The 15,000-nt window shown below is 40.9% G+C and overlaps 2 protein-coding genes and 1 pseudogene across 2 annotated transcripts in view; 2 read left to right on the forward strand and 1 right to left on the reverse strand.

Moving 5' to 3' along the window:
- The window catches only part of LOC137977806 (adhesion G protein-coupled receptor L4-like), a 211,498-nt gene that overhangs the window by 14,274 nt on the left and 182,224 nt on the right, over window positions 1–15,000 (forward strand). The window contains exon 2 of the mRNA XM_068825143.1: window positions 5,897–5,962. Coding sequence (XP_068681244.1) covers window positions 5,911–5,962 — 52 coding nt within the window. The 5' untranslated portion in view covers window positions 5,897–5,910. The remainder of the gene's footprint in view (window positions 1–5,896; window positions 5,963–15,000) is intronic.
- LOC137975209 (uncharacterized) lies at window positions 9,068–9,817 on the reverse strand (annotated as a pseudogene).
- The window catches only part of LOC137975210 (adhesion G protein-coupled receptor L4-like), a 43,502-nt gene continuing 41,024 nt past the window's right edge, over window positions 12,523–15,000 (forward strand). Inside the window, exons 1-2 of the mRNA XM_068822298.1 lie at window positions 12,523–12,634; window positions 13,520–13,642. Of these exons, the coding sequence (XP_068678399.1) occupies window positions 12,523–12,634; window positions 13,520–13,642 (235 nt within the window). The remainder of the gene's footprint in view (window positions 12,635–13,519; window positions 13,643–15,000) is intronic.

Below are 15,000 nucleotides of genomic sequence, written 5' to 3' on the forward strand. Positions count from 1 at the left end.
TTCAAACCAGAGCAGAAAATATCCCGCACAACAGAAACATCTTACTAGAACTTCAACGTGCCAGATCACAGGTTAAAAAAACCATGTTGACCAAAACGAAAGGTGCAATTCTGAGAAGCAAAGTGAGATGGCATGAAGAAGGAGAACGTAATACAAAGTATTTCTACAGCTTAGAAAAACGACATCATGATAGTAAAACAGTCTCAAAACTCAAAATTGGGGAAAATTGTTACACGGAAGATCAAATGAATTCGAAATCTTAGAAGAAGAAAAAACGTTTTATGAGCCGTTATACCGCTCCAGCAATATTAATCCCGAAAAGTTCAAAAATTCGCCTTTTTTTATCTCAGAAAATGTAACCGCTCTAAGTGAAGAAGAGAAGAGCTCTTGTGAGGGTTTGGTAAATGAAGAAGAATGCACAAATGCGCTCAAGGACTTCGACAATAACAAAACCCCGGGAACCGACGGTCTGCCAGCTGAATTCTACCGGTTCTTCTGGCCTGACATCTGTCATGACCTGCTAGCCAGCTACAACTTTGCTTCTCAGCATGGCATGCTTTCTATAAGCCAAAGACGAGGAATAATCACCCTTATCCCCAAAAAATCCAAAGATAAAACTATTTTGGAAAATCTAAGGCCCATCTCACTTCTGAACGTCGACTACAAGATTCTCACTGAAGTTATTGCCAAGAGAATAGAAAAAGTCTTGCCAACATTATACATACATACTTAATTACATACTTAATTGACCTCTCCCCATAGGGGCTTTTCAGGGCCAATGAATCAACGAAACAACAGAACACAACAACAACAACTGTTAAGAATCCCAACTGGCCGGAGGCAAACCAGTTAGCTATTTACAAGTGCAGCTGGGAAGTTGATCCAGGGACTACCAGGATCAAATTCAACGAGTGGTCAGAGCGGGTCTTGAACCCGGGATCTCCGGATCTCAAGGCTATCGCCCTAACCACTGGGCCACACTGCCTCCTGAACATTAATAAACCCCGATCAAACGGGTTATGTTAAAGGCCGCTACATTGGTGAAAACGTAAGGCTAATCTACGACTTAATACATTACACAGATAATCCAAATCAAAAAGGTATTGCCATTTTCTTGGACTTCAAAAAGGCGTTTGATTCCATTGAATGGAACTATCTCTTACAAACACTTCAGTTCTTCAACTGCGGCCACGACATTCAAAATTGGATAAAAATTTTCTATAATAATGTTACTAGCTGTGTTCTCAATAACGGTCATGCCTCAACTTTTTTCTCCCTACAGCGGGGAGTCAGACAAGGTAGCCCGTTGTCTGGCGTATTCTTCGTTCTCGGTATAGAACTCCTCTCTAGATCTATAAAAAAATGATCCCACTATCAAAGGTATCCAAGTCAACAAGCAAGAGCTTAAAATAAGTCAATGCCGACGACACAACAGTATTTGTCCGTGACCTCGACTCCGTTACGAGTCTATTGAAGGTGTTAAACGATATCAAAGAGCACTCTGGCCTAGAAATAAGCACAACTAAAACCGAAGCAATGTGGTTAGGCGAATGGAAAGACAGAACAGATGAACCTTTTGGTTTTAAGTCGCCAAAAGAACCTGTCAGTGCTCTTGGTGTCTTTTTTTCTTACAACCAAGAAAGTGCTAACAGACTGAACTTCGGTAAAAAAATACTTAACCTCCAAAAAACGCTGAACACTTGGCAACGGAGAAATCTAACTCTTTATGGAAAGATAAACATCGTTAAAACACTTGGGATATCTAAATTAATTTAGTCAGCCTCCGTGCTCCCTGTTCCAGATCACTATATTCAAGAAATAAATAAGCTAATTTTCAACTTTACCTGGTCAGGGAAACCCCCTGAAATCAAAAGAAACCGTCACCATAATTGGAAAGAAAAAAGATGGCGGTTTGAAAATGTGCGATTTTAAGATCATGGAAAAAGCGCTCAAAATAGCTTGGATCGACAGAATTCAAGACGAGTCACAAGCTTCCTGGAAAATTATTCCTAACCAGTTCTTTCACAAAAATGGTGGTCTTGCCTTCCTAACAAAATGCAACTTCGCAACAAGTACACTAGATCTTGATGATAAACTTCCCATATTTTATAAAAAGGTGTTAGATTATTGGTGCGAGTTCAAAATCTCAACGGGCAGCGATTCCAAATCAAATCCTAAAAACGAAATAGTGTGGAATAACAGGAAAATTCTTGTAGGAAAAAAGCCTGTTTTTTACCAAACTTGGTATGACGCTGGCATTACCAAGATAAGCGACATATTAAACCAAAATCAGGATTTTTTGAAGTGGCATGAATTTGCCACAAAATTTAATTTGAATGTTCCTTTCACCACATACTATGGCCTAGTTAACGCAATCTCAAAAAAATGGAAAGCTAATCTTAGAAACCCTATTCCAAACGTCACTCACGACATCACTGTAAACAGTCTAAAAGCCAGTTCTATTTACTCCTCTCTTTTAAACACCGTCTTCGTTCCTCCCACTGCCGAAACGAAAATTCTACGCCACGGTTTTACAGAAAGTACCATCCAGAACGTTTTTATGCCATTTAAAGTCACAAATGAAGTTAAAATAATAATGTTTCAATATAAAGTGATTCATAACGTGCTTCCAACCCGCGCTACACTCTACCGAGACCGCATTTCAGAAAGCCCCTTATGCAACTTATGCAATACGGAAGAACAAACGCTGCATCACCTGCTAACAAACTGCACACTAACAGTCGATTTTTGGATCCTGTTTCAAGACTGGTGGTACAAAAAAACAAATGAAACAATAACGTTATCCACAAGTCACATACTATATGGCTGGCATGATAGGACAAAGCATTGGCAAGTCCTAAATTATAGTCTACTGATAGCCAAATATCGCATTTGCTGCACAAGCCTTCGCGGAGATGTCTTAGATTTCCAAAATTTCCTACTGTTCATCACAGGAAAACTTGAAATCCTAAAAGAGATCGCGACTGCAAAAAAAGAACTTCCGAAATTTTATCGCACGTGGGCTTTTTTACTGTAATTTTATATGCTGTTGATGTTTAGGTTAATTTACGTTTAATTTCATATCTATTATTTAGCTCTATCCACCTATATATCTTTTTTTTTTTCAAAAAAGTAGTAATTTTATGAAACAAAAAAACAAAGAGTATTTAAAAGAAATGTAACAGTTTTGTAACTTGTATGTATACGTGTAATTTTTCTATAATAGAAAATTGCATTGTAAATAAGCTAATCAGTGTGATTGCATTGTAATTTATGTATTGTAAGTGGTGTATGCATGTAAGTAAAGTATTAGTACTGTATGTAGTGTAAGTGATAAATTGAAAAAAAAAAAAAAAGCCACACAGTCAATAATGACCTCGTCATCTGGAGCAGCCTCAGCCATTCCGAGAAAAGACCAGAAAACGTGAGAAGACCTCACATTACAGGTTTACAGATCCAAAAGTCGGGTCAGGTAACTCAACGGAAACGGCTGATTGTCATTGGATGCGAAAACAATCACATTGTAGATTAACTGTCAGAAATTGTGTAATCATTTCACCTTTCTAGACTTTATAGATTTATAGCTTACTTCTTGACCTTTATAGCTTACTGAACGTTACTGTGTTTTGTTTTGCATAGTGTATTGACCTGCATGAGGTCCATGAGACAGAAGAGGGCAAATGAATCGAACGGTACCGCAATACCGGGAAGGACCTTCTTTTACCGAATACCGTCAGCCAAAATGATGAAACACCGCTCACCGCCGGGCTAGATGATACCGCGATACCGCAAGTAAAAATTTAAATTACCGAAATACCGGATGAAAAAAAGCTCAATACCGCATACCCCAATGACCCCTCATTAATGGTTCCGGAAACTTTTGAAGCCAGTAACGTTACCCTGTCTAGGCTAGTACCTCAGGAGCTCCAGTGTCTTTGGACATTGCTAAAACAATTAACTAGTTTCGGGAGTGGTATTGGAAATTTCTTAAACCATCCGTCATTGAAAATGGCGTCAAAAATTTTAGAGCGGCCCAATGTAGCAGTTTCAAGAATTTCTTAAACCAGCAGTGGCTAATTGCTTTCCTTTTCTAGCAATGGTGAAGACTGAATGGTTACAAAAATTTCTGAGGCCAACCCTCAAAATGTTTTCCAAAATTATCTTTTTGAGCTACTTACAAATGGAGATGATATGGTCTACGACTAAACGCCATCCGACGAATGTAAATGAACTCTGGATACTTGGATAAAAAGTGAACGAGATGAATTTTCCCAGCCGAAAGAACATTTTTGCCGGCCAGATAATCCACTTTCCTCGAATTATCAGCCGCAAATTCAAATTCCGTCAAGGATTTCCCATTTTAGCCGATTTTTGTTAACTTTGGAATATCCTCCAAGGTTTTGGAACGTGTTTAATTTCTTCGTTGTTGTTTGGCAGAGTATGTACAAAAAATAAGTCACATGATTTTTCTTTCCTCCTCATCAATCATAGTTTGTTTTGTGGCGTTGCCACCTTTCGTCAGCAGGAACGTTGCTGAGTAACCGAGAAAGTTGTGTGGAAAAATTTGTGCAATGACAAAGTATTTGCGTGCTGTCCAACACTTGAGAAATAACCCGGCAATATATTGATATAATGGAGTTGGTTTCTGAAGGAAATATTGTGCTGTTTAGGGGTTCACGAGCGCTTCTCATTCCTGGACCATTTCACCAATAGCGTTGCCTACCAAACGGCACATTAAAGTGAACAGCGTTTTCAACCGGGGAAGGGAAAGGGAGAACCGGCGGTAGAACGAGGAGTTCGCGTGAAGAAGAAGGGAAGCGAAGGCCTGCAAGGACGCTATTGACGAAGGCTCGAGAAACGACAGCTTTCTATCCTCCTTGCAATGGTCAATTTACTTTTTTCGGATCAGTTGATGCCACCAAAAAATTACAATTTCGTTGACAGCTATTGTTCATGACTCAGTCAGACAAAACACCAAACCATGCGTTTTTAAACGCCCCTCTTTCGCCCCGTCTTCGTAAATTTATTCGTTTCCTGGGTGATACAGAATGATCTTCAAACATCAAGTCATTATTTTACAAAAACAATTTTATATCAGGCAGGTATCTATGGGACGCCAAGGGTGACAAAAGTGTTCAATTTTACCACTGAATATGTTCTGTAATGTGTTTTAAATGGATTGGAAATTACACAAATATGGTTCATAGTGAGTAAAACATGGGCTTCTTGAAACTCGATATATATGTCGTTGCAGCATCAAATATATAGGTTGAAATTATCGATTTCTTCGATCTTCGGAAAATCTTCGTAACACGCGGCCGCGTGCTTGACGTGGGACAGATAGAGGAAGGCGCATTCGCCATTGTGGAATTGATCATTTCACTGTTTATCTCAAAGACATTCTGGCTATTATTTCACAGGGGACCCAGACAAACTGTGTGACCGTTAATATCTACATCTTTCACAATTGGTTTCTTATCGGCATATACACAACCCTGCATTTGAGGTCATCCAGCTAATTCATAGAAGGCTCGCAGATGCTCTTTATTTGCTAAATTATCTTGTTAGTCGAAAGTGTTGTGCAACAAATCCCCTGGATTTGGATACACAGAGCGACTTTTGCTCTCTCATTACAGTGTTGCGATCACTCTAAGAGACATAAATTATACACGTAATATTTCTGCCAATGCTTCAGGAGAGGATCAGCGAGAAGCATTCTGCTATCGACTAGGAACTACGTGCTCGTGGGTGGCCGAGGTTTTTAATCACCGACGATCAAATTGATGCCTTAGGACGGCAAATGACGATCGGCTGGTTGTTCTTTGTCAAATCAACGCCGGACCAGAGTAGAAAGAAATCTTCATTTCTCAAGTGTTTTCTTAATTGAATATTTCAGGTATTTTATCACGCATGGAGTTGACCATTCTGTTAATCGTTCTTTCATTTGCTTCAGTTGTAAAAGGTAAGTTTTTTTCGTGTTATACTAATACATACCTCTTACTAACTGAGTTCGAAATCCGTACTGTAAGTTACGGACCGAATGTTTTTCCGTTGATTTCGCGCTTGGGCCGTAAATTAACGGGATTAAGCGAGGATCAGTTCAAAGTACCGTACAGACCGAGAAAACGAGTTTAGTAAGACATTTACGATATCTCTGAGGTAATAAGGCGGGCGGAAAAGAAACCTAGTTCAACGGAACGTTCAACTGCCAGAAATGATTGGCATGCGTAAAAATTTGAAAAACTATGTCAGAGGGTGTAATTCTCATAGACCCTTTCGGAAAAACGGCGCATGCTGGGTAATCAGGATAAACTGCATGATGAGCTTACAGACTTCGGTGTGAGAGTGTCCAATCAAAGTTTTATAGTGATGATTTGTGAAGGAAAATTTACCGTTTCTCATAAAGTTTTCTCGAAAAATCAAGGTGAGTGTTTGATTGCATGCTTGTCGCGTTCGACAGAACGCATACTATTTTCGCCGTTTTTCGAGATTTCTCCTGTTGTTTTTTGATGACGCTGCTTTCAATGTCAGTTGATTTTGAGGTTTTCGACGGACTGGCTGGCAAGGTGGCATTTCGCCTCGATTTCATGTGGTAAATCGGTAGCCATAGTGATCACCGGCATCCCGTCATGCGAAAAAGCACTGGTTATATGTGTGATCGCGTATTATATTTTTCATTGCTGCTTTAACTTTTTTAGTTTCGCCAAGGTGAACGAATTTTTGTCGATTTGTTCAAAGTATCTCCCGCCAATATAATTGATACTGCGTTACAGAACATCAGGTAGCTGTGTGCTTTTGTGTTTTCTAGGAAACAGACGCCGGAATTCGCACCGCCAACATGGTATGATAAGGCGGAGTTGCGATTTGTAGACTTAGTTGCTTTTCGCAGGAGCGCGTAAAGAACTGTGACACCCGACCGATATTTTCCCTTCGGTCATCACGGTTGATAAGATAAAATGCCAACCATTTCATGTTGCTCAGCTATGGATTTCTAAAACACGAGTTTCTTGCCAAATACACATATCAAAATTAAATACACAAACATTGCATGTAGCTGGGTTGCCTTCGGGTGGAAATTCATTCGCGTTCATACGATTCGTATAAAAGAAGCTAAAAGATGTTGTCTCCCAAGATGATGAATTGTCAGGATTCCGTTAAATGACTATTCCGAATCAAAAAAAGGGACGCATTACGATGCAGATGGCGTCTACGAAAGGAAATTGTTTCTCGGACTTTCAGATAAGATCAAGTGTTATTGTCAGACCATTGCACCCCTGTACTTTTTTCAGCATCTTATGAGAATAGCATTACACGGTTAACATCGTTACCGGCTCACGAGGGCGTTCTAGACCATATATATTTTTTCTCGTCGTTTTAATTTTGGCCTATTTTATCTCAACGCTCCGGGCAACTTTCGTTCACGGTCATTGTGCGGTAGTCAAGCATTTTTGCGCCTAAAAACCTTGGTCACGCGAATTCATTGAACCTTTTTATCGTCGTTTTGCATTCACCTGCACTTTTGTGCTTTTACAGCTATTGCTCAACAAAATATTTGCTGTCGAGTTCTTGCCATCAACCCACCGCGAAACTTTTTGTTTGGTAGTAGCCAAAACGCGGAGCCGGGGCCGGGGTCGGGGTGCCTTTTCTTTTTCCCCTTTTTTTTTCGTTATTCTCCTGTACTGTTGTTTTCGAATGACCGACATGTCCTTCATTTATGGTGGAAATTAGTAAAAAACATTAAGGAACTTACCGTAAACTATGAAAGTTCTTAAGGGACATCTTACGTTTTTTCTCGAAATCGGACTTTGTTTTACTATTTTTTGCGTGTGTTTTAAAATCGAAGGTGGTTTTTGCGAGCATCTGACTTAGTTTTTTCCGAAAACAAGTCGGAGTTTGTTTTTCGAAATTAAGATAATTTACGAAAATACTGAAATTGGAGTTCATGAAATATACGCCAACTGCCAGAAACACTGAAGACTCGCTGAGCTGCACACTTTAAAAGAGCATTGTAATGTTTACTTCTTGAGAAAAAAAAAACACAGGATGATCGTCACGTAGTCACGCAACGTTCTCATTTGCTCGTTTGCTCGTGTTGATGTCATGTTGTTGTCTGTCTTTACTACAAACGGTTTGTAGTAAAGCCAGAGTCGCAAGGGAACTTGCTAGTTAATTCTATTCGGACGTTAAGGGATCGAATCCAATATCACAAAAAAAAAAAAAAAAAAAACCACAACAACATTGAAAACAATTTTGCGAAAACAAGCATATGAGAACGTTATGTGACGACTATCGTGGGGCTGCGGCTATGTTTTGTTTCGTTTTAATTTTATTGCGGAGGTTTTTAAGAAGTAAGCATTAAAATATGGTTTTAAAATGTGGAGCTCAGCGAGTCTTCGGTGTCTCTAGGAGTTAGCGTATATTCCCCACAAAAACTCCAATTTCAGTCTGACATTCTCTTAATTTCGCAAAACAAAGAAAGATGTCCCTTTCGTATCTTCCGTATGTTCCCTATTTTTTTGACTAATTTCTCCCTGATCTAAATCCTGCCTGCTCTTTCCTCAGCCTGTGGTCCACACCGTCTTGTATTCTGCTAATAAGAATCTTTCCCATCACCTTCCTAGAAATAGGTAGCAGTGTCACTCCTCTCCAGTTTCTACATTTCTGTAGATTCCCTTTCTTCGGTATCTTAGATATCAGGCCCTGTTTTCACTGCTTCGGCACTTTATCTTCCCGCCAAATCAGGTCAAAGAGGTGCCCGAGTTCCGCACAGGTGCTTTCTGTATCAACCTTCAACAGTTCTGCTGTTATCTGGTCGATTTCTGGTGCCTTCCCATTCTTGAGAGTTTGCACCTCACTTCTCTGTTGGTGGTTCCGTGTCGATATCCAGCTCCCCCGTCCCCCACTTCTTCATCTGTCGGTGGGTTTGGTGGTGCCTCCCTGTTCAAGACTCCCTCAAAGTGCTCCTTCCATCTTGCCTGCCTTTCTTCCTAACTCTTGAGAAGTCTTCCCTCCTTGTTGGTAACTGCCGCTGTCTTCCTCGGCCCGCTACCGCTCAGCTGTCTGGTCCTTAGCTCTCCCTTTCTCTGCTGCTGTCTGTGCCCACCTGGGCCTTCTCTGTCATCCACTTCTTCTTATCCTCTCTCACGCTTCTCTTCACCTGCTTATCCTTCTGCCTATGCTGCTCCCTGATCTTGTTCCGTATCCTCTCTGACTTTGTACTGTCCAACTTTGTCTTGATTTCCTTCCTTTCGTCTATCACCTTCCACATTTGCTGACTGATCCAGGGTTTGCTCTTTCCTTTTTGGAACCCAAGGACCTCTACCGCTGACTCCACGTATGCCTTCCTCAGTGCCTCCCACAACTCCTCTACCTCTTCTCTCCCCTCTCCTCTCTCCATCGCTTCACAGTACATCCGTTTTGTGTCTCTATCCTTCAGCTTGTCCGTGTTGCACCTGGGCTTAAACTTTTTTCATGTTGGCATACTTGTTGAGTTTCAGCTCGAATCTTAGCCCTGACGAGGTAGTGATCGCTGTTGACATCGGCCCCCTTCTGCACTCTAGTGTCGAGGACTGCAGATTTCAACCACGTACTGATCAAAAGATGGTCAATCTGATTCTTCACTCTCCCGTTTGCCTAGACCCATGTTGCCTTGTGAACATCTTTGTGTTGAAACAATGTTCCTGTGATGACCAGGCCATTTGCCACAGAAAAATCACAGCCTCTCTCCGTTGCCATTCTTGTCTCCCATCCCATGTCTCCCTATACAACTCTCGTATCCCTCGTTGTCTCCTCCCACCTTAGCGTTAAAGTCGCCCATCACTACCACAATATCGTTTCTTTTGCATCCGTCTATCGTCTGCTGCAGTTCTTCATAGAAGTGGTCTTTCTCTTCTTCCTCTCTCTCGTTGTGTGGCGCGTAGACCTGTACCACTAACAGCCTCCTGATGCGGGAGTGAAATCTAGCTGTAATGATCCATTCGCTCACCGGGGTCCACTCCATGAGGGCTCTCTCTGCTCGCTTGCTCATCATAATGGCCACACCACCTTCTTGCACCACTTTCTTAAAAGTTATCATGAATATGCCGAAGTGCGGGCGCTCACGCCATTGACGCTTCGTTGTTTGAGTCAAAATATTTCTTCTAGTGTCAATTTTATCACTTTTCGAGTTATCTTTTCTTCTTTCAGATGGAAGATATGGCTTTCGAAGATTTCTGGAGTGGAGCGTTGGTCAACTTTAGTTTTATTTCAGGATGAGAAGAGGAAAGTCGACAGCAGCAAACAAGAAAGATCTTGCTGCACGCGTTATTGTTGCTTTCGAGTCAAACGACCTGATAGTTGATTTTCGATCGGCAAGAAAGAGAATATAACAGACTTCTGAGTATTGAAAATCCACGAAATCTAGATGAAAGTGTTTGGTACAGCGATCAGTCCGCTCTTCACTACGTACTCTGAAACAAAGGCCTCTGACACCGATTGTGTCGGCAAACGTATTACTAAGGCACGCAAGGCCTACTCTTATTTTAAAGAGATTGCATGTGGACCAAGTTCTGTCTTACTCGCCGAAGGATTCGAATGATCTTGTTGTGGTGAAATGATCTGTTACGCTATCATTGAGAATGAACGAAATACCAAGGGAGTTGTGGGTTTTAATTTCAAAATTCCACAGGCAATTGCTTGACTGCTCGGCCTTTCTTGTTTCCTGTTGTCGACTTTCTACTTCTCATCCTGAAATAAAACTAAAGTTGACCAACGCTCCAATCCAGAAAATCTTCGAAAGCCATATCTTCCATCTGAGAGTAAAAAGATAACTCGAAAAGCGATAAAATCGACTCTTAAAGAAATGGAACAACGAAGCGTCAATTGCGTGACTGCCCGCACTTCGGGATGTTAACGACAAATTTTCTCACGGACTCGAACAGCTTCTACAGAACTCGTACATGTACTGATAAATAAGCATAGAACCAAACACTCGCCTTGATTTGATCGAGAAACTTCATGAGAAACGGTAAATTTTAATTCACAAACCATCACAATAAAACTTTGATCGGTCACTCTCACTCCGAAGGCTGTAAGCTCATCATGTCCTTTATCCTGATTACCCAGCATGCACCGTTTTGCCGAAAGGGTCTATACAAGAGTAGGTCTGGCCCTTTTAGGCGGGCTGCCGGCTGGCTCGTTTAGCCGAGATCCCGGTACATCTGAGAAAAACACCAAGAATCAAGTTTGCAATTATATTTGCCCTTTTTGAAAATAGGAGTCACTCTTGCCAATTTCCACTCATCTGGAAAGATACCAGTCTCAGTCGATTTAGCAAAGATTAGTGTGAGAGATGGCGAAACTATGCTGGCAGCCCTTTTGTTTGGAATATTATCTAGTCCAGCTGACTTCCTGTCATTTAGTTTTAAACTAAATCCACCGATGGTGCTTTCAATGAGAACGAGGTTTCAGTCGGCGTGGCATACGTTTCAGGCTCTATATCAGATGTTGGAATTTCTCATGCCAGCCTTTCACCGATGGTTGAAAAGTGCAGATTTCGTTCTTCAGCTATTTCAAGGGGTTCAGTTGTAATTTGCTCGGCACTTTTTATTTCCGAAGTATTCCCGGATTAACTCTGAACAAGAGACTATGAAGGTAAGAGAACACATCCCCCATACATGTGCCTCTTCCCATAATAATCTTTTTCAATCTAATTTTAGCCCGCAGTGAAGCTGCGAGGCTATTTTAGGAAAGACACCTGATTGGTCAATTCTAATGACGTAATGACGTAATGACCGCTTTGTTGTTCTGCTTTGAGAAAATGGCATCTGTAGTAGAAATCAACTTGATCCCACTCTTTTCAAAAGAGTGGGAAAAGTTCCCGTCCACGTATAGAAGACTGGTCCATGCTGTACATAGCTGAATCCGATGAATGTGATGTCGAATCAACAGAAAGTAGGGATGCGAGCTCTTTTGAGGAAGATGTTGAAATTTCGAGCTTCGAAAAATCTTCAAATTTCGATCTAGGATTTCACTGGATCATGCGACGGCGAGAAAAGTCTTCGCAAGTTTCTTCACAATAGCATCTGATCGTCTGACCATGGACCGCGCGGCCATGGGGACGAAACTAAAAATAAATTTCACAGCGTGGCGCGAGGCTTAAAATAGATTGAAAAAGATTATCATAGGGCACGGGGATGTGTTCTCTAAGATGATAGTCTCTTGCTCTGAATGAAGATTTACTAAAAAACTATATATTTTGCAACATTAAAATTAAAACTCCCCTACGTTTCGAAGATGTTAAGATCTCTATCATAGTCCTGTTCCGGGACTCCCTCTAGCCCCGCCCTGAAAATGGGCCTGGAATCCAGGCGGGAAAGGAGAGAGCCCTGTATTACTTGCAGGCGCATGCTCGGAATGACGCCATTTTTTTCCCTTAAATCTTGGGGAAAACTATATTTGGAAAAAAAGATTCGTTATTTGGGCATAGTTTATTCCGAGTGCTTTTACACCGGATACATGGGGATAATGTGAAAGGAAATTTTAATGCCAAGTTACGCCAAGTTTGTGGAGGAAATTGATCTCGCGTTTAAGAAATGCCACTTTTCCTTTGTGCCTAAGGCGGAACAACTGCAAGCTATTCATGCAGTCGTTACCGGTAATGATGGTTTTGTTAAACCTGCAACAGAATTTGGCAAGTCTGTTTGCTACATGGTTGTTCCTTTAATACAAGGAAAGGTTACGTTTATACAAACGTTGGCCGTGTAGCACATGTTTTAAACAGAGTTAACTGAATAGAGTGTAATGTGAAGTGCTAGATTTCAATCCCATATGAACAATGTGAGCGTTAGCCCTACTGATGGAAATGGGCCCACACAAGGACAGAGAAAAACTCTGACCAGGGTGGGAATTGAACCCACGACCTTCGGGTTAGATCTCCGCTGCTCTACCGACTGAGCTACAAGGTCAGACGGGAGGAGGCCGTGGGAAGTGAAGATGTTAAAGTCACGGCAATGAACATGTACAAGTACAAGGAAATGTTACGTTTATACAAACGTTGGCCGTGTAGCACTTATATTTTAAACAGAGCTAACTGAATAGAGTGTAATGTGAAGTGCTAGATTTCAATCCCATATGAACCATGTGAGCGTTAGCCCTACCTCTTCTACTGTCCTTGTGTGGCCCCATTTCCATCAGTAGGGCTAACGCTCACATGGTTCATATGGGATTGAAATCTAGCACTTCACATTACACTCTATTCAGTTAACTCAGTTCCTTTAATATGTTTGCGGTATTCTTCGATTGGAGTCCGATGTTAATTGTAAATCAGTCCTTCTTATCGTGAGTCCCAATCGTGGAAGATTAGATTGATGACATATGAAAGTATGAATTTCCTGCCTGAAACTCAACTGAACAGCTGCATGATGTTGGCGCAGAAAAATATATATAAATTAAAAAGAATTAAACGTTTTGATGATACAGGTGCGATTGTTGTAGTAATCTATTCATTAAGGCATTTTATCTTGATGTCCTCCTGTTACAGCTATTGACGAGTGCTTTACGAATGCCCACAATTGTGATGAAAACGCCACTTGCACCAATACAGAAGGATCCTTTTATTGTTCATGCAATCAAGGTTTCCGAGGCAACGGCACTTCCTGTTCAGGTGACATACTACGAACTACGAACGTTACACAGCCACTTAAGATAAAATTATCTGAACGTTATATATATGATAATATCAAATATCTTTATTTTGATCTGACTGACTGACCGACTCACCGACTCACTCACTGATGATCGAGGAATCGATCGGCCAATCAATGGTTAATACGATGATCGTGGGTTCCATAGCAGTCTAACCACAGGCGCCCCAATATCAGAAGGCGAGTTTGCAACGCATTAAGAGAGTTCAATAGTGAAAAGAGTTAGAGAAAGTGTTTTTCTTCCAATAACTTTCCCTACCTCAAATATGTTGTTCACTTCTGTTTTGTGTCGATTCATAAGCGGTCATTGATCTAGTGAAATAAGTACTCGTTCATACCCTCTTAAGGTTGCACCGCGCATCTCATACTGTGCATAACATTGCAACTCGGAGATGGCAGCGTTTCACCCCGGCCATTTGAAGAGAGACAATAAAGGCCGCTTTTTGCTGTTAAAGAGCTTTTAAGAGCAATCATAGTAACTCTTCTCGGTTAAGAAGGTGTTGTTTTGGAACTCGCCCCAGTCCTTTTGCGGAAAATGATCATTTTGAAGCCCAAATTACCCCTTTGCCATGCATTATCAAAGTGTTGCGAAGAAACGATCACGGTGACCCTCCATTTTTAATGGCTCTATTTACCCGTAATAGGTACACGGGAAACATATTTTAAGGAGAAAAAAAAGTTGGATAGTAGAAGTTGTAGTATTTACATATAAATGACGTGAAACTGCATTTGGAGCCAGACACTGAGTGCAAGGTGATGACTGTAGCGGTGCAATTTGCTTACATTTCTTTGCAAGATTGAGCAATTTTAAATCACTTTACTTAAAGATTATAGCCCGGACAAACAAATAAGTTCAATTTTTCAGTAATACTCAGTAGCTTTTGCTACATGACAACAATTTTTCCGGTTGATCCTGAGTTTCGAACGCGTATCGCGTAATTCGGTAAAAACACTTAGAATAAAGGGCATACAGCGCGAGAACAAGCACGGTGACCCCATCTTTTTATTACATTTTTAAAATGTCCTGTGTATGAATGTCAATTGTGCCAACTTTGAAAAAAATCTGGATAGTACGTCATTTTCAAGGGAATTACCTTAAGCGAAGCGAAGGTTGCACACTCGTCACCTCCGGAGCCTAACATCACTGTACAATTTTATCTTTCTTCACAAGCGAAAGTCCTCAATCCCGATAATATTTCCATTTCTTTATAGCCCAATGATATTCACTCCACATACATATTATTTAGTGCTCGTAACAGTCACGAAGAACAAGAAAATCTGAGAAACGTTCAGCTGTTTAGCAATCTTTTCATCCGTG

Source organism: Montipora foliosa, chromosome 11, assembly GCF_036669935.1.
Source record: "Montipora foliosa isolate CH-2021 chromosome 11, ASM3666993v2, whole genome shotgun sequence".
NCBI classification, from domain to species: domain Eukaryota; kingdom Metazoa; phylum Cnidaria; class Anthozoa; order Scleractinia; family Acroporidae; genus Montipora; species Montipora foliosa.